The sequence below is a fragment of the Puntigrus tetrazona genome, chromosome 19 (assembly GCF_018831695.1).
Source record: "Puntigrus tetrazona isolate hp1 chromosome 19, ASM1883169v1, whole genome shotgun sequence".
In the NCBI taxonomy this organism is placed as follows: Eukaryota; Metazoa; Chordata; class Actinopteri; order Cypriniformes; family Cyprinidae; genus Puntigrus; species Puntigrus tetrazona.
Window position 1 is genome coordinate 5,011,220 of NC_056717.1, and position 19,218 is coordinate 5,030,437.

The window sequence follows — 19,218 nt, forward strand, 5'->3', positions numbered from 1 at the left end:
ACTGGTACTCTTTAGTCGGTTTTTTCACAGTTTAATTGAACATTGCCAAAAATATCAAAAGTGTCATGGAAATAACAGAACAAAAATTAGCCACCCCAGCGTATTACTTCAATAAGTTTGGCTTTTTAAGCCTGTCTATTCTCTATTCTATGAATTATAGCTGAGATATATGCAGATTCAGACCAATTTTTGCACTTTCGTAGAGCACTGTATTTATTTTTATGATTTGTGTTCAAAAGAAAAACTATATATATATATGTATATCAAAACCCTAATAACTATGATAGGACTAATAACTGACCATATCAAAAATAGGATTTTGGCATGAGCCAAGTAACCGTTAGTCAGCAGCGGCAGCTGTGGAAAACTAACCAAAGTAGACGGACCGATGTCTTGTGGCGTGTTGGGGACCATGATGAAGCAGCTCGCAGTGCAGCTTCAGACAGGCCTCTGAGTCCATGTTTGAAGGCATGCAATGTGCGTGTGGATGTGTTCCCAATGATGTAATTCGGTGCCCACAGCCCCCGAGGCAGATTACATGCTCTATTCCCAGAGCGAATGAGCGCGTATTTAGTTAATAAGGCAGAATGTGGGAGGGTGAGAGGAGAAAAAAAAGATATCGACCGGCTCATTAGAGATATTTCATATTTACCATGTGAAATTAATATAGCAGTAAATTAAGCCCCAGTGTTCTCTTTGTGATATCTGCAGTCAAGCTCCTTTTGAGTCATTAAAGGAACAGTTCACCCCAAAATTTAAATTGCCCCGTATTTTACTCACCCCAAAGCCATCCTATGTGCATGTGACTGGCGAACACAGTCAGAGTTATTTTGAAGCTCAGTAAATCGGATATATCCGCAAGCACTGCTAAGTAACTAACCTATACGCCTTCGGGGGGTTATCTTATGTCCTCTGAAGCAGATGAAGGTTTTTGTAACAAAAATTATAACGTAAATAACTGACTCATGTTTATTTTCAGCGGCTGATGGCTGATCTGTGACTCAACGGATGACGCAACTTACGTCACACATCATACGTCAGACGGAAATTTGCACTCAGTTATTTACGTTATAATTTAAAAAAACGAGAATTTTTTTGTTACAAAAACCAGTCGATCTGCTTCAAAGGACATGTGATAACCCCCGGAGGGGTGTAGGTGTTTTACGTCGCAGCGCTTGCGGTTATATCCGGTTTACTGAGCTTCAAAATAATGACCACTATCCACCAGCACCGTCAGGCTTGGAGGAGCCAGGATGCATTTTAAAAAAAACTCTTGACTGTGTTCGTCTAAAAAAAGAAAGTCACACACACATAGGACGGCTTGGGGGCGAGAAAAATATGGGGTCTATTCCATTCGGGCCACATAATGATATTAACCGTTGTTTGTTTGGAAAAAACCGAATCACATTCCAGTTACATTTTGAATAAAATTAAGAAACCCATCGTCTGGCAGTTTCACTCTCTACATTTTCGACGGAAAAGTGAACTCTTCCGCCCTCTATAATGTTTTTAACCCTGCATGCAACGACTATTCAAATTTCTGCTTTAAAACTGGTGTATATATTACAGTTTTTAGTGGTTTATATGACAGCAAAACCCACTTTTGTAAAAAACAGCAACTCAAAAACCACAATGCAACCTACGTGAAATGATACATGCGTGTTTTTCTTTACTTTAACCCTCGGCTCCTTGTGTTACTTGGAACTTTTTTGATCTTTCGGGCATAAAAGCTTGTTTTATATCAATAAGTATAGACATAAAAGATGAATATAACCAATTGTAAATGAGTGTTTGTTCCAATGCACTGGTGGGCAGCAGCACTTTCTGCTCTTCTTGTATCTAACTGTTTTACCTGGAATGGAAATGGTTTCTTTCTGTGTAAACCTCCTCTTTTGGAGTGCTATCTGCCCCCCTTTTGTTTTTCTCTCTCTCTGCCACTGGTCCCTAACGATCCCTCGGTTTTTTGCTGTTGTGTGTTGTACAGAAACATCGAAAGCGGAACAAAGACGAAAATGAGCTGAGAAGAAAAATTACTGTAATAAATATATTAGTCCATATGGATATGGTTAAGGTGGAATGAAGTTAGTGATTGGGCTTTATTTTAGGTGTCCCTTAAACCACTGTACCTAGATGATGAACGGTGTTAGTTGACCACCACTGTAGTGTGAGTCGTGTTGTTACCTGGCCTTTTCAATATTTGTAAGTACAAGCAAGTTGTCTTTGTATAACGTAAGTACTGCGAATAACATGTACTTTACATACCCGGCTTAACACCGCGCATTTCACTACACGATCTTCAGGGACATCTAACATAAAGTGTGAACTGTAATGCTTTTTGAGGGCAAGTTATCTGCATACTGCTGTGAGTTTATGCTAAATACAGTATGTTACACTAATGCTGACCTGTACTGTATGTTGAAGTTGTTAACACAATGGACGTGCAAATAAAATAAAAACTGATACACTAGATCAGACCTTCCCCTCTTTCTCTGCTCCGAAGGTGAATTAAAGTCAAGTTAAAAACTGAGCTGTCACCGGTCCACCCTTCGATTTTGCGTAATTTTTCAACATAATGTGACAGATCCAAAAATAGGATTAGCTTGCATGGCGGGATTGGGGCTGGTTCTACAAGCTGTTCAAACTAGTCTCATAAGTTAGCCATCTAGGTCATATTTAATCAGATGCATAAAGATGTGAATCCCAAAGGTAACACTGTTCGCCCCTTGCTAGTTGGTAAGACAAGTTCTGAACATTGTGGCCGCTTGTGGGTAAATTGCAAGAAAACTGCACTAACAAAATGTTTCTTTCCCATGCTCCCATTCAAATTTAGCTAGATGTATGTCCTGTCTTCTGAGATGCCTGCATCTGATTGTTTCCTGAATGCAGCACAAGTGTATGACTCGCTGCCTTCGATATCCCGCAATCCTGTGTTCAATTTCAAAAATATAAATAAAATCAGAAAGTTTTGGTTTGGAGTGTGCGTAAATGTAGTTTTTTGACCAAGATTTATTACCGCAGCACAAGTAGTACTGTTGTAATAATGGCATTATCGCCAAAGCTCAGTTTCGGAGTAAATCGTTAAACCTACATGCTGCCTTAAAAGTGTAAAAAAAAAATCACTTTTGTGAGGTCCCTTTTTCTGCGCAAATTCTGCGAAATCCCGCTAAGTGAGTTGGCTTGCTTTACGGCAGCAACAAATGCACGCGTTTTACGACGGTGAATTCCACTCAGTGTACTGTAGGGGGCTCCAGAGTCGCAAGAATTATACATAACTACTAAAGATTCATAAAGCTTCTTAATATGGACAGTATATACAATATTCTATATTATATTTATCTGCATATGTATTATTTTGTCTTTCTTGCTTTCTTTACACGTACTCTTTCATTAGACTTTTACAGCGATAATTACTGTAATGCCGTATATACTGTATATAATAGTATATCACTGTATTTATTAGCATTATCAAACGCATTTTCTCATCGTTATTTTGTGCCGTTTCGAACGAACCTGCGTTGCCATGGTAATATAGCCCTTTGTCGACTGCCTGACGTAACTCAGCGGGCTTTAGGACCCGTCTGCGCGCAGCTCTCTCATGGCTTTGTATGTTTACAGTGAGAATTGTATGGCAGGAATTTTCTAACATCAAATATTTAAACATCATTTGCATCGATACAAAAGTCCCAATGGAGACGGAGATCCTGTGACACAGGTAAGCCACCGAGCGACTCAGTCGGCTTCTAACCCTAGTTTTATCAAGTACAGAATCACACTTTTTTAAAGCATTTCAACCGCGGCGGCAAACTCCCCACTAGTTTATTTTATTTTAACGATTCGAGTGTTTGTTTCATTGCAACTCGCTCGCTTCACAAACAAGCCTAGTCATTCCCATCGCTGAACCCGAGCGGTTCTCCAGCGACTTTAAAAGAGCGTTAAAACTTTCGCGTGGGTTTTTTTGCTGGTCCCTAAAAGTTTACGAGACGCACTTTGTGAATAAAACGAATAAAGTCGGCCGTACACATACATGTTTTTTTGACGAGGTAAACTCCGTGCAGGTCGTCGACGCGTTCGCTCTATTAATATATTGCAGTTAATCTAGTTCAGTCGGTCTGTTCGTTTCAAACTTAATAATAATGCATATCTAAGCGGTTTTGAAGAGCTTTTCTTGAGGTCGTGCAAGTGTTCTTTTTAGACTTTTTTTTTAGCACACTGGTTACGAGGTGCAGTTGCCACTTAGTGACTCAAGGCCTTAATATTAAAAGAATGCACTTTTGAACATGTACCATAGTAACCATAGTTTCCGCCGACATACCACAGTTACTAGAGTTAATATCGTTAAGAAGCCTGCAGTGAAAGAGTGGAGTCCTGACAAAGTGTGAGCCACCACTGTCATCAAATTATACTAATAATCTATAAATGGTACAAAAGGTACAAAAGCTTTAGACACGGTTTGAAAGCGAACCCAAGTGAATTTTACCGTACTTTGAAATGCTTATTAAAGGGACAGGCTTAACCTTCAGGAAAACTTGATAGTGAGAGTCAAACTAAATAGTTTGTTTCATTGTTGAAACCTTTTTGCATCCACGTTTTGCGACGTGTCTAAATACAGCTCTTATTTTTGGAAATGTATGAGCGTGAGGATCAACAGAAAGTGTGCAGGCCTTAATTGATATTTCTCTTGGCTTTGGTAATCATTTAAGAATCATCTGTTTGATTCATTTAAGCCATTTGTTATTAATTTTTTATAATAAATTGCTGAGTGAGAGAATAACATTTTTTGGAGAATAACATTTTTTGGAGAATAACATTTCACGGGCATCCCGTACAAGATGACAATCAATTATGAAGTCGAAATCGCAAAACAGAATAATTGTCTGTTGAAATAATGTGCATATGCAGGGTATAGAATGAGGTGGAGGGGAGCTGCACACACACACACACACACACATTAATAAATAGAGCTGCTCCGCACTCAGCAGTGCTCTTTCATTGTCTAATACTATTTCCAGTGAATCTCACGCAGAAGGGCTGCTGTGAAGTTACTAATGCAGCATCGTGGTCAATGACGATGGAAAAATACATCAGGCAGGGGTACGCTGGCGGATAATCTATTATCGACCGTGGTTAATGTAACACCCACCCCGTGGACGCATCGCTTTGTCACATGAATAGCTCGACAGAATGACTCACTTCCTCTTCTCCATCAAACTGAAGCTCTGGTGTCAAACACAGCCTCGACAAGAGCTGTTTTTCTGGGTGCAGTCAGTCACATTCTGCCCTGTTCCGCTACAGGCCTGCATTCTTGCAGCGGTGCAGCTGTGGAATCAAACGCTCAGGGGTTCATTGTTTATTATGATGGCTTTGACAAAGAGTGCAACTCCTACTAGAACCAGCAAACTATATTAACAGCTGTCTAACAACCACCTAATACTGCCTTTCTACCACTCAGAGATCTATCTATCTATCTATCTATCTATCTATCTATCTATCTATCTATCTATCTATCTGTCTGTCTCTCTGGATATCTATCTATCTATCTATCTATCTGTCTGTCTATCTATCTATCTATCTGTCTGTCTATCTATCGATCTATCTGTCTATCTATCTGTCTATCTATCTATCTATCTATCTATCTATCTATCTATCTATCTATCTGTCTGTCTATCTATCTATCTATCTGTCTATCTATCTATCTATCTATCTATCTATCTATCTATCTATCTATCTATCTATCTATCTATCTATCTATCTATCTATCTATCTATCTAACTGTCTATCTGTCTATCTGTCTCTCTGCATGTCTGTCTGTCTGTCTGTCTGTCTGTCTGTCTGTCTGTCTGTATATCTATCTATCTATCTGTCTGTCTGTCTGTCTGTCTGTCTGTCTGTCTATCTATCTGTCTGTCTCTCTGCATGTCTATCTATCTATCTGTCTGTCTATCTATCTATCTGTCTGTCTGTCTGTATGTCTATCTATCTATCTATCTATCTATCTATCTATCTATCTAACTGTCTGTCTATCTATCTATCTATCTATCTATCTATCTATCTATCTATCTATCTATCTATCTATCTATCTATCTATCTGTCTGTCTCTCTGCATGTATCTATCTATCTACCTACCTACCTGTCCATCCATCCATCCCCTACCTGTCTGTCAGTCAGTCTTTCAGCTTGAATGTTCAAAGGTCTTGGCTTGACTTGTTTCAGTTTTCCGGATGGAGTCCTCGCGGAGCACTGGGGGTCACTCCCGCGAGTACAAGTTGGTGATGTTGGGAGAGGGAGGCGTGGGCAAAAGTGGTGAGTAACGTAGCTCTTTCTCCTCTCTCCACTGTTGACGCTGCTTACTTGTTTTCATTCCTTCCCATTCCCAAGCCGGCGTCCGTCATTTCAACAGAACACTGTCATCATTGTTCGCTACAGGGTTTTAACCCAGACTTGAATTAATCTCTTATTGGATGGTATAACATGCATTTGCCAAATTGATGTCAATTTTCCTTTTCTTGCAACTTAAAGAAATGTAGATGTCAGTCGGCAGGACTGCAACAAATTATTATTTTGATTGATCGAGTAACTATAAACAAATCGTATTTATCTTTTAGCTCTCATTCAGTTCTCAGAATTTTTCCAAACGTAATCAGGGAGCTGTGAGAAAGGCACTTCATGATGTTTAAATCCTCCAGTGAGCAAGACACACTTTCTTCTCTAAGAAATTGTTTTTTCACAAAGGCAGTGAAGCCTAAAAACTATGTTTAGGAACATTAACATTTAAGAAAATTAACTTTTTTTGAAATTAGAAATTTAGTTTGAACCTCAGTGTCAATTATCCATTATATATTGAATTTTTTCATGTGTGTTTTTTTTATTTATTTATTTTTTTTAGAGGCTCTTAAAAGCATAAATGTTTCTTCGTCTACTGGCCCCAAAACAAGAAGGTGGGCTAAAGTTGGCCTTTGATGATGGGAATAAATATGCCCATTACTTTGTGATGGTCAAATATGCTTAATTTGAAAACAATTGAAAATAATGACACGGGGCAAAAAGTCTTTAAATGGATAGTTCAACCAAAAATAAAGAATCTGTCATCATTTACTCACCCTCAAGGTTTTTGGTTTAAACCTTCTGTTGAACAAAAAATGTATTATTTAGAAATATGTTGGTAACCCATATAAATGGGTTGGCAACCAATAAAATAATAAATAAAACAAAACAAATAAAATTCTGGAAGCCAATGGCTACCATCAGCTGTTTTGTTTACCAACGTCCAATCTTCTTTCGTGGTTTGGCCAGATCTGGAAGGCGACGAAAGCGTCACTATATCGTCACTACTGCCTCCTTAAATAGACTTTTCTATTTCTTTCTTTGATTTTGGCAGGACGTAATTGTATGCGATTGACCCTTGTGCCAGATTCGAGGGGTTTCTTTCGCTGCGGTCAGACAGCGGGGCGGTTTCGTAGCCGTAGACGTACAGTCACAGCCGGCCAGACAATAAAAGTGTGGGTGTTGGCTCGGTGCTTTAGTCTGGTCGTTACGAAGGCGCAGGTGCCTAGCAACTTCCTTCCCCTCCAGGAGTCTGTTGCCTAGGAGATGAGCGGAGGTCACCTGGTGAGGATCTCATTGTTCGAGTGCACTGCAGAAGGTTCTTTAGGGTGACTGATATTCTGTCTTTATATCGCCGTCTCCATGGGAACAGTGCAGAGACTGCATGCAGAGCAAATACACGCCGACAGCAGGGTGTGTTTGCCGTGCGTGAGGGAGACGTTTACACTCTTCTCATTGAATTTCACGGTACCGCAATTATGTAAGAACTCTGCTTGTCTTGTTATCTTTGTCTCGCAGCCATCATCATGCAGTTTATAAGTCACAGATTTCCAGAGGATCACGACCCCACCATTGGTAAGGAAATATTAACATGTCCTCTTGCCTCATCGATCAAGTCTTTTACATTTCAGAGCGAATTTTCATTACGTTTTTTTTGTGATGCAGCGAGGACAGGTGACCAAAGAATTTCTGGAGTTTAAAAAAAAGTGTCCCTTAGTCTTATATTTTCCCTATCTATGTTTAGACTAAGTCATTTAAAAATGTACTTTTGGCTGAAATCACTCTTCCAAGACGTAGATGAGTTTGTTTCATCATCAGAACAGATTTGGAGAAATGTAGCGTTACATCACTTACTCATCAATGGATGCTCTGCAGTGAATGGGTGCCGTCAGAATGAGAGTCTGATTAAACATAGCAAAATCATTAAGGTGTTTTAACGGTTGCTTCCAGCTAAAATATCTATATTACTTGCTCATCTCGTCTGAACAGATCGGGCACTGTTTACAAGTAAAGAGTCCTAAACAGCTCAGGGGACGGACTTTTTCACTGGAGCGTTGTGAATAATGCCGACTGTTCATGCACGTGTGTTTGTCTGTTTTCAGAGGATGCCTATAAAACACAGATCCGCATAGACGACGAGCCGGCAAACCTGGACATCTTGGACACGGCAGGACAGGTAGGCAGGAGGGGCGGGGTGATAAAGATGGACGCATGGAAACCAAAACAATAAACAGTGCCAAAACCTCTCTGCGGTAGACTGCGCCGCTCAACTTAACACTTTGTTTCGGAGACTATAAGAAGGTCATTCTCAAATGTGTCTCACTTCTCTTTTTCTGTCTCTGTCTTTGTGGTTGTCGCTACACGAGACGCAAACACAGATCGGGGGACAATGTTTCTCCCTCTGAATCAGCATCTTTTTCGTCATTGGATCACTCAGCGATGTTATAAAATGCATTAGTCAGCTTATCACGGGGTTTATTGAAAATTCGCCTACAGTTCAATAATGTAGTGTCTAGGGTTCATTTGGGAACGTTGTTGAAGCGTTCAGGGAATGTTTCACAATACGTTTGTGGTATAATGTTGATTACGACATGTTTTGACCGGAATAAACTAATCTCTTGTTTGTTTGTTTTTTAAAGCAAACAAAAGTGTTGTTTACAGGAATGCAGTCAGAAAAGCCACAAGACTAATATGTGAAATTGTCTTTGAACAAGTGATTGACTGCTGGTAAAATTGCTTAATAACATTTTGTCAAATAATCGTGATTCATTGCATTCATAATAAAAGTTACTGTTTACGTAAAGTATGTGTTTATATTGTGTATATTTATTATGTGTATATAGATGCAAACACATACATGTATATATTTAAGAAAAATATGTTATGTTAATGATATCAAATATTAATAAAATATATTATATAATTGAATATTAATATTACATATAAGAATATGAGTGTAAAAATATATACTGTATGTGTGAGTATTTATATATGCATAATAAATAAATATATATATATTTATTTATTATGCATATATATATATATATGTATATGTGTGTGTGTAAACTAAAACCTTTATTTTGGATGCAGTTAATTGCGATTAATCATTTGACAGCACTAGTAAAATTATATCCATTTTAAGTCATTACGATGGTCTTTCAGTTTCAGTGCGTATTTGACGGTAGTTTTCTCTCAGATGAAACACTGCAAAGCTGCCAAAGTGACTCTCAGAGCAGCTTATGTACCTGCTTAACATACAAGTTTATGTTCTCGCATATTAAAATGCAGAAATCGGTATCACATGTAGGCGATGTGCGTACAAGACGAAACTGTGCCACTCTCAGAGACGGGTTTTATCGCAGTTTCTTGACTCTTTTAAATCATGTGATCTTGCATGGGGCATGCGAGGATGAGTTTGTAAAGGGGACCTCTGTGTTTGAAACCAGGCGGAGTTCACAGCCATGCGGGACCAGTACATGCGAGCGGGCGAAGGCTTCATCATCTCGTACTCCATCACGGACCGCCGCAGCTTCCAGGAGGCCCGTCACTTCAAGCAGCTGATCTACCGCGTGCGGCGCACCGTCGACACCCCCGTCGTACTGGTGGGGAACAAGTCTGACCTGGCCCACCTTAGACAGGTGAGACCCCCTCAGTACTGAGTTACATAATTGAACCACGGCGTCGCGTTCAATATACCACGGCTATAAATAGAGAGATATTTTAGCAGAGATACAAAGCGGTATGCTAATGTATTTTTTGTAGGCCAACCCTTGATTCCTTCAACATTTCCTCTCAGATTTTCAATGGCTTTATTGCAGAAAATAAGCTTCGTGACCCACAAATGTTAAAGGCCGGTTTGGATTTTGAAGCCTAAATACAGTCTAAAGCCGAACATGGGCTGTAAATGAAAACACTAAGCTTTGAGACTGTGAAAGTAACTGTTCGGTGTGATGTTTAATGTCTGTAGTCACATTTAGACACTTGCTAGCTACCACCTTTTTCTAGACTAGCAAAAGCTAACAAAAGACTAGCATACTGACGTATGTCATGTTGTGGAATAAAACATGAAGATGTCTTGAGTTTGTGTGAACCACAGACTTTTGTGGGTGACGAACGAGTCATTTTTTTGGTTGGGGAAGTCCTCAACAACAGATTAACACGAATACAGGGTCAAAAGACCCTTTCATTGTCTCATAATGTGCATTTATTTTTGCCTTACTTGCTCAACGACTCCCAAACACTTCGATCAACAATGATTTTTTTCCAGACTTTGTGTGCGCTTTTAAACATGACTAATTGCAATGATTCAGAGCCGACTCTGTCTTTTGAGAGGCAATAACTATAAACGGTGCGCTTTCAGATTTAAAACTTTGCAGGATGTCTTCATCACAAGACCATTTTCAGAAACCCGTAATAGGGCCACTTCACATTCAAAAAGCCCATTGAATTCAGCATGATGGAAACAAAAATGCTAAAATGTCTTGGTGGCTCACGATCTGGTTTTTGACGAGGACTTTAACCTGTTTGATTGAAGTCATTTTTGAATGTCATTTCCCCGGAGGCCTTCTTTCTGTTCTCAGCGTCAACCGTTTTCCTCCTTGTCTTCATGATGTCTCCATTCCTTGCCACAGGGACGAATCCCTAACTCCCAGTGCTGCCACCTCTGTGCTTCACCGTAGGGCTGATGTCTCTCTGTGATGTGCTCTGTCTGATGCGAGCCAAACGCAGTCGAGCATTGTGCCGTCCGAGAAGAACAGACTCTCCCTGGTCTTCACATGCCTTTGGGCAAACGCTAGTCAAGATAGCACGAGCTCCCCAATCTTCAGTTTCTCTCATCTCTGTCATGGAGAGCTGTAATTTCTACAGAGCCGCTGCAGGCTTCTCGATGGCCTCTCTTGCTCGGGTAATCATCGGCTGTGCAAGAGTTTGAAGGATGTGCCAGCCTGTTCACGTTCAAAGCTATCTTACTTCCCTTTAGAGACAGACCGCACCGTGCACTGGGATGTAGGACGTTTCTTGAAAAGGTTATACTAACCTACCTAGTATCTTTCAAGAACCGTGTCCCACATCAGCTTCGAACCCTGACGTAGAATACACTTGGAAATGCTTTAGATGAGGAAATGAATCATTGGTGTTCCAGAGTGTTCACGATGGTTGTGGAAATTAATATTAACTCAGTGCTGGGAAGTATTTTTGTTGTTGATTAATGAATGATTCCAAATGTATTAACTAAAGTAAGAAATGACCTTACCATAATGCTGTTAGTTACTGCCTTCCTTAGTAGGTTATGTTCATCAAAAGGCTGTAAATAGTGTAATTATATTATTATATTTTGTAATTGTATATATTTTCATAATTATAAATAGTAATAAAATACATACACACACACACACACACACACACACACACACATATATATATATATATATATATATATATATATATATATATATATATATATAATACACACATATTTGCTTGTGTTTTGTGTGTATATACATTTATTAAACAGTTTGATTGACATTAAATTGACATTTAACATATTTATAATGCTACAAAATACATTTATAAAGTTTTCAACATTGAAAATAAGACATCTTAGGAGTAATGATGCTGAAAATTCAGCTTTGATCACAGGAAAATTTATATGTTATAATTTTCATTATTATATACATCATATTTATCATTTGTATTATATATTAGATATCTTATGTATTTTGTTATTGTATCATGTTATTGTGTGTGTGTTTTTATTTATATATATATATATATATATATATATATATATATATATATATATATATATATATATATATTTAAAATACAAAAACTTAACATGTTCAATAATATTTCAGAATATTACAGTTTTTACTGATTAAATGCAGCTGCTATGGTGGGACTTCTTTCAAAAACATCATGTACATTGTTATACTGTGTGTATGTGTAGTTTACGTATCATTTTCACATCTCTAATGATTAACTAAGGTTGGAGACGGCCTGGGCACAAACGAAGCGGTTGAGACTGTTTGTCTTCACATGTTCAGGTGTCTGTAGAGGAGGGCAAGCAGCTGGCCAGGGAGTTCCAGTGCCCGTTTTTCGAGACGTCCGCCGCGTTTCGTTACTACATCGACGAGGTGTTTGCTGCACTGGTGCGTCAGATCCGTCAGCGCGAGGCCGAGATGGTGCGGGGCAGCGAGAGGAAAACCCGCCGCAGCCATTCCTTCTGGAGCCGCCTCAAAGCCCCCTTCCATAAGAAACAGCAGTCCGAGCACTGAGAAGAAGGCTCTCTCAGTCCCATCTCCCTCGGATGGCTTCTGTCTGATTGTCTGCAACGATGCACTCATCCCAATCATTAGACTAAACCCTCGCTCTCATCATTCGGGACGTGGGCTGATTTACTGATATTAGGGATCCAGAAAGACTTAGTAAACCTGACCCTAGTTATTATTTTTCTCTTTTTGGACAGCATTATACGTCGCGAAGGTGAACGCTGTACCTCGTATTTTAACCGATGGGAATGAAGAATGAAGATTTGTGGGGGGGTTTTTGAAGTAAGGAGAGGTCGGAGATGTGCATGTTGGAATAAAATGAAGGACGGAGGTGTTTGGGAGAGCTCGTTGCACAGGGCGGAAAGAAGGAAAAGAAAGTGGCGAGGGTTTGCGGTAGAAATACTAACCTGCCAGTATATGAGTACTGTGAACCATTCCTTTTGTTAGACACATTCACACACCCTTGCTGTAGCAAATCTGTTCTTTAGCTTCTTTTTAAAAAAACGTGTGAATAATAACATGTCCGGGTCACATTTCACCCCTAAAGTGTGACCTTTCTATTAAATATTATTGAATAAATAATTAATTAGATGGGATGCATTGCAAATTATTTTCATAACTGGAAGCACATTTCCCCCCAAATACTGGGATGTCACAATTATTACTTGTTTTTTACATTTAGATCATCATTACAGTAGTATTTCACAACTTAATATATTTTTCATTTTACAGTAATGATTTTTTTTTTTACTTTAATGCAAATGTAATAGTGGGGTTGCTTTATTGTCATGGAATTTGCTCCAAATTATATAAATACATTTTATTTTGACCTGAAATATTACCTGGACATGTGCGATTCAGTCAACTAGGATGTATTTGATGAAAACTGAGCTGAATGAACTGGTTGCAAAATACACTGTATGAATGACCTTTTTTTTGTTTTTTATTATTATTACTCTTTTTGCCGAGCAATATTCAGGTCCGACTTTAAGCACATTAATATGCTGACCGACTTGATTATGATTGAAAACGAAATTGTTTCCTTTTTCCACAGGGCCATTTTTATTCCAGTGGTTTCTGCAGTCATTGTGTAGGAAACGAAAGACTACAATGTGGCTCATGATTTCCTCTCACGCACGCTGTGCACTTACTGCGCTTCACGTACATGAATAGAATGTCTGTTCATTTTGGCATTTCATGCAAATTCATGTCATAGTTTTTCTTGTGATTATTAGATTTTATTTTTAAGCAGAATGGGTTTACTATATTTTCCTTTATTTATTGTTATCAGAGATTCTCAAATAAAATTCACTTTACCAATCTATGGCATAGTGAGAATATTATTATTTTTCTTCTTTTTTTTAACCTTGTATTGTATTGTTTTGTTCTTCTTTCCAGTACAAGATTAAATATTTGTGACCCTGGACCACAAAACCATTCTGTATCAGTATCCAACAATACACTGCATCGGTCAAAATGATCGATTTTTCTTTTTTTGCCAAAAATCGTTAGGATATTAAGTAAATATCATGTTCCGTTAAGATATTTGGGAAATTTGCTTCTGTAAAATATTTCAATATAAATAACAATTTCCTATCAGTAATATGCATTATAAAGGATTTCATTTGGACAACATTTTCTCAATATATCGTTTTTTTTCACCCCCAGATACTACATTTTTAAATAGCTTAATCTCGGCCAAATATTGTCATGTTATCATAGCAAACCATACATCAATGGGAGATCTCACATGATGTATAAATCTCAATTATGAAAAATTGATATCAGTAATATTAAATGTGTATTTATTTGGCGTCCCCTGGTGGATATTTTTGTTAGTCGCCAGAAACCAACAATAAATTCTTTGAATTTTGTTACATATCGGTCTAGTCTCTAATAAAATTAATTGACGCTTTCATATGTTTTTTTCTATCTTCGTACGTGCCAAAACCTGACTTGCTGTTATTCGGTCAAAAGGATGCACGATGACTTTCAAATTATCCAAACGCGAACGGCGTGTCCCTCTTCGCCTGCCGTCCGTGGATTAAAGTGTCAAAGCGACAAAAACATCAAGCGCGACGCAGCAAGTATGCCGCATAATTCCGGCCCCAGGCCACAGTCTTAAGTGCGCGTTTTCCGAAAACATCAAGGATCTTCACGGCGAGCTGTTCGACGTCTGTCCGGCGCGTGAATCCGCTCGGAAGAGGCGCGTGAAGGACGCTAGGCCCAGCGCGCGCGCGCGTGTTGTGTGTTTATGATGGAGTCGTGGGTGAGATTCAGCGCGCAGAGTCAGGCCAAAGAGCGCGTCTTCAGGTGCACAAACACTCGCTCGCTGCCTGTTTGCGACATCTGCACTAGTTAGGGTCCTTGCCAGCGTTTAGAGACCAGGGAGCGCTAAATTGGAAGCTGTGCTCATTGATACTGTTTTTGTTTACAGTTACTTCACAACTAGTTATACTAGCAACAAAGCACAGTATTACTCGCATTAGTTTTAGCTCATAGTCTTTACTAAAATGCCTGTATCATATATGGATATATGGAAGCCCATTCACACATACTACTTTCAGTGTGCATATAACTTAATCAAATAAGGCGTACTGTTATAAAAGCATGTTTTCTAGTAACCAGGCATTTGAGCACTAATGCTGTGGTGTGTTGTGATTTAATGCAATGGTTTCCAGACCTATGTAGGGATGTACACCACCAGTCAAAAGTTTTTGACAGTAATTTTTTTTTTTTAAAGAAGTCTCTTCTGCTCATCAAGCCTGCATTCATTTTCAATTTAGTCTTTAAAATAACCGCTTTCTGTTTGGATGTATTTTAAAATGTAATTAATTCCTGTGATTAAAAGGTGATTTTTTAGTGAATCGTCACTCCAGGCTGTCACACGATCCTTTAGAAATAATTATAATGTGCTGATTTTCTGCTCAAAAAACTATAATGATAATTATTATCAATATTTTTAAAAAGTTGAGTACATTTTATTCAGGATTTTTTGATGATGAAAATCTTCTAAAGATCAGCATTTATCTAAAATGAAATGATTTGAACATTATATACTATACCATTCTAAAGCTCGGAATCAGTATCATTTTATAATTATTATTGTTTTTTGCATAATAACAATATATATATATATATATATATATATATATATATATATATATATATATATATATATATATATATAATTTATTTATTTATTTATTTTTAGCACCAAATCAGAATATTTGAATGATTTCTGAAGGATCATGTGACTGGAGTAATGATGCTAAAAATTCAGCTTTTTGAAATCAAAGGAATAAATTCCACTTTGAAGTGCATTCAGATAAAAAACTTATTTTATTGGTAAAAATATTTTAAGGTTTTACAGCTTCTGCTGTGCTTTGGACCAAATAAAGGCGGGCTTCGTGAGCAGAAGACAATTCTTAAAAAAAGTAACAAAAAAAATCGTACTGTTGTAATATTTTGACCCTCAGTGTAAGTGTTGATTTAGTGTGCTTGGGACTGAACAGGGCTGCCCAGTATGCCTGCACTCTGCTGGGATACACGCTACAGAAGGGAGGAGCCAGACCAGATCTGCTAAACACCATCAAACAGCTGGAAGCTCACATGAGCCTGACCAGAAAGTGTACGTGCTTCACATAATTATACTTGCATGTCATCATACGAGTAATGGATTGCATGCACTGATATTTTGAACATTAAAAAAAGAAAAAAGCTTTTTATTTTTAGCGCAAAAAAATTAGATATTTGCTAAACTCTTCATTCCTTATCGTCTCATTTATATAATACTGCGATGTTTAAATTAAAATACAGAACTAACTAATAACTTGACATGTTAAAAAATAATAAATCATGATGATAAGTCTTTGTAGGAGGGGTTTAAACTGATAACGCCTTCTTCTTCTTCTTCTGTGTCAGTGATGCGGTTAGGGAACTCGGCCGAAGCTCTGGAAGCGGCCAAGCGCACCGTGCATCTGTCAGACTGCGTGCTGCGGCTCTGCATCACCGTGGCTCATTTGAACAGAGCCATGTATTTCGCCTGTGATAATGTACTGTGGGCCGGCAAGACAGGACTGCTGCCCGAACTCGACCAAAACAAATGGAGCCAGAGGTCGTTTAGGTGGGGGCTTTCGTTGCTTTTGTTTTCTTTTTTTTGTTGCACAAATTTGTTAAAAGTGTTTGCAAAATAAAATAATAAAAAAAATTATAGTGTTGTCAACATAATATATGTTTTGGTTACATAACATGTGTGTGTACTGTGTATATTTATTATATATATATATATATATATATATATATATATATATATATATATATATATATACATATACATATACATATATATATATATAAAAAACAGACACATACACACGTAATTTGAAGATACTTACAATTACATATATTTTATAAGAATAACATTTTTAATAAATGTGCGTATAGTTTTAGTTATTCAAGATCAAGTGAGGAAAAGATCAAGATTCAAACACAAAACATGCTAAATGAAACGTTTTTTAATATCAGAAAATCATCAGACAATAAATATTTTATTTTGGTCCAGTTTTTGTTTATGTATTTTTACGTGTATTTTTGTTCATATGAAGATGGTTGCATTTGATTTGATATAATTAAAACATTTTGAACAGAGCATGACATTTGCGATCCAGTATCCCGCCTTTCTCTCTCCTCCTGCAAACAGATACTACTTGTTCGCTCTGATCCTCAACCTGACGCGGGACGCGTATGAGATCCGTCTGCTGATGGAGAGAGAGTCCCGCAGCAGTTCAGCTAAAAGCTTAATCTCCAGTCCGTCTCCGCTCACGCCGAGCCCAGAGAACGGAGGAGAGTTCCCTCTGACCCCGTCGCCCTCCTCGGTGCCCTCTCCCCTGCCGGCCCTCCCCATGATCTCAGCCAGACTCAACAAGCAGCTCCAGCTCCTGATCACGGTGCTGCGCAACAACCCTCCTCTGCTGCTGGACCTGCTGAAGAACCTGTGTGACGTCTTCATCCCGCTGGACCGGCTGGGCCTGTACCCCACGGGCTCGGGCTTCGTGGGGGCCTGCGGCCTCGCCTCCTCCGTCCTGTCCATCCTCACTATAGTGCACCCCTGGCTCAAACTCAAGCCCTGAGCGCCCGGGCGAGGACTAGCTGTCCTGTGGCTTTCCTTCCGGAGCTCGTGTTCATTCCGCTTTCACCGCACGTTCGAAACCGTTTCTCCTGCGTGTGGGAAAACTGAAAACAAGATGCGACCTGTTCTAATTAAAACCAGTAATTTAAGTCTGAAAACGTCCTCGTCTGGCCACACAAGTCATTTGTTTCCCCGTGGGATGCTGTAGTTTTCACAGTGCTCTTGCAGGTCAGCACTGAATCAATGAATCTCATGAAGAAACGTCAGGTTTACATTTCACCCCGAAATCAATAGAGAATCTACTTAAATTAAATCTAATGCATCAAATATGTGACCTTTACAAATGTACATTGCAATTTTAAATAATTGTATTTTAGTGATGATAATATAGCTTTGCTAGATTCAAAATGTCACAGCACAAGAGTATATATATATATATATATATATATATATATATATATATATATATATATATATATATATATATATATATATATCTCTTTAACCGCTTTTTTGGACCGTTTTGAACATTGCTCATCAAACATTGCTGAGTTCAGAGATGGTTATTGTTAAAAATGTAATGCTTCATCCAATAGATTATTTTAAAAGCCACATCTTTGCGCGAGGCTGTTTCTTGTTGTGAACCTCTAGTAAAAACCAGTAGCTTTCATTTTTGCAGTGATTAATAATTTATGAACCAAAAAACGATTTGGGGAATGGGGTTAAGAATTAATATGTTGCTACCTACATCACTGACAGACCTATAATGCAGATCTTTTTTTTTAGGCGTGCATACACGACCTGTGGAGTTTTACTCGACGTAACCATGTTTGGAAACTTGTTGAATGTTAATGCTATGCATCACCGGGGTCACTGAGAGTGACACGATGGAGCTGTGAATCTAACTTTTGAAATAAATAACGCCTTGAATTTTATTCTGCACCGTGATGTTTCCTCATTTTCATCATCATTTTGTACAACGTCAGCAAATCTGAAAGTTTGTTGAACTTTTCTGTGAAGGACCCAGGTTATCTGCAGCCTATGAATGTCGTTCTGGTCTTATGCTTCATCTCAGCACTAGAGGGAAACACAACCCTACATTTACTACCGGAAACATGACATGGATTCAAAAAGCCTTCCTCTTTCAGACAAGAAAATATATTAGGGTGACCAGATTTTTAAAATCATATCTTAGTTCAGTCCTCAAAATGTAATGAAACAAGCTAGATGTAATATTTATTTCCACTTTTAATTAGTGTATAGGCTAATTATCGTTCTGTATAGTTATTGTTATTATAGGCTTCTTTATGATGATAAATGAGCGCGTTTTTTCATTTGTAAATGACAATACGTGAATGATTTATTCCTCGACGAAACACTGGGCATGAATAATTATGAAATAAAATTAAACCATATTGCATGCATTTATATAATTGTCGAATATTAAAGTAGGCTTATTTACAAAAAGTCAGAACGTTGTGTAAATGGGAAAAAAAT

The 19,218-nt window shown here is 38.2% G+C and overlaps 2 protein-coding genes across 4 annotated transcripts; both read left to right on the forward strand.

Moving 5' to 3' along the window:
• The first annotated feature begins 3,587 nt into the window (after window positions 1-3,587).
• On the forward strand, window positions 3,588-13,914 carry LOC122324057 (GTP-binding protein Rit1-like). 3 transcript variants are annotated; one of them, XM_043218237.1, is made up of 6 exons: window positions 3,588-3,712; window positions 6,211-6,300; window positions 7,840-7,896; window positions 8,424-8,497; window positions 9,768-9,959; window positions 12,366-13,914. In XM_043218237.1, the coding sequence occupies exons 2-6, from the start codon at window positions 6,219-6,221 to the stop codon at window positions 12,594-12,596; spliced, it is 636 nt and encodes a 211-aa protein (XP_043074172.1). In that variant the 5' UTR covers window positions 3,588-3,712; window positions 6,211-6,218; the 3' UTR covers window positions 12,597-13,914. The 3 variants fall into 3 exon arrangements, with proteins under 3 accessions (XP_043074172.1, XP_043074173.1, XP_043074175.1); XM_043218238.1 differs by lacking the exons at window positions 3,588-3,712; window positions 6,211-6,300 and adding an exon at window positions 6,341-7,605; XM_043218240.1 differs by lacking the exons at window positions 3,588-3,712; window positions 6,211-6,300 and adding an exon at window positions 7,626-7,649.
• Window positions 13,915-14,608: 694 nt separating this feature from the next.
• Window positions 14,609-18,656, forward strand: pex11b (peroxisomal biogenesis factor 11 beta). Its single transcript, XM_043218372.1, has 4 exons — window positions 14,609-14,903; window positions 16,106-16,221; window positions 16,515-16,716; window positions 17,293-18,656. The coding sequence occupies exons 1-4, from the start codon at window positions 14,845-14,847 to the stop codon at window positions 17,720-17,722; spliced, it is 807 nt and encodes a 268-aa protein (XP_043074307.1). The 5' UTR covers window positions 14,609-14,844; the 3' UTR covers window positions 17,723-18,656.
• The last annotated feature ends 562 nt before the right edge of the window (window positions 18,657-19,218 follow it).

What these genes read in the sequence shown, in the direction of transcription:
- pex11b (XM_043218372.1), top strand. Translation starts at nt 14,845, where the DNA reads ATGATGGAGTCGTGGGTGAGATTCAGCGCGCAGAGTCAGGCCAAAGAG. An exon ending in GCCAAAGAGCGCGTCTTCAG is followed by an intron (nt 14,904 to 16,105) that starts GTGCACAAACAC and finishes GGGACTGAACAG; the next exon opens with GGCTGCCCAGTATGCCTGCA. An exon ending in TGGAGCCAGAGGTCGTTTAG is followed by an intron (nt 16,717 to 17,292) that starts GTGGGGGCTTTC and finishes TCCTGCAAACAG; the next exon opens with ATACTACTTGTTCGCTCTGA.
- LOC122324057 (XM_043218237.1), top strand. Translation starts at nt 6,219, where the DNA reads ATGGAGTCCTCGCGGAGCACTGGGGGTCACTCCCGCGAGTACAAGTTG. An exon ending in TCTTGGACACGGCAGGACAG is followed by an intron (nt 8,498 to 9,767) that starts GTAGGCAGGAGG and finishes GTTTGAAACCAG; the next exon opens with GCGGAGTTCACAGCCATGCG. An exon ending in ACCTGGCCCACCTTAGACAG is followed by an intron (nt 9,960 to 12,365) that starts GTGAGACCCCCT and finishes TCACATGTTCAG; the next exon opens with GTGTCTGTAGAGGAGGGCAA.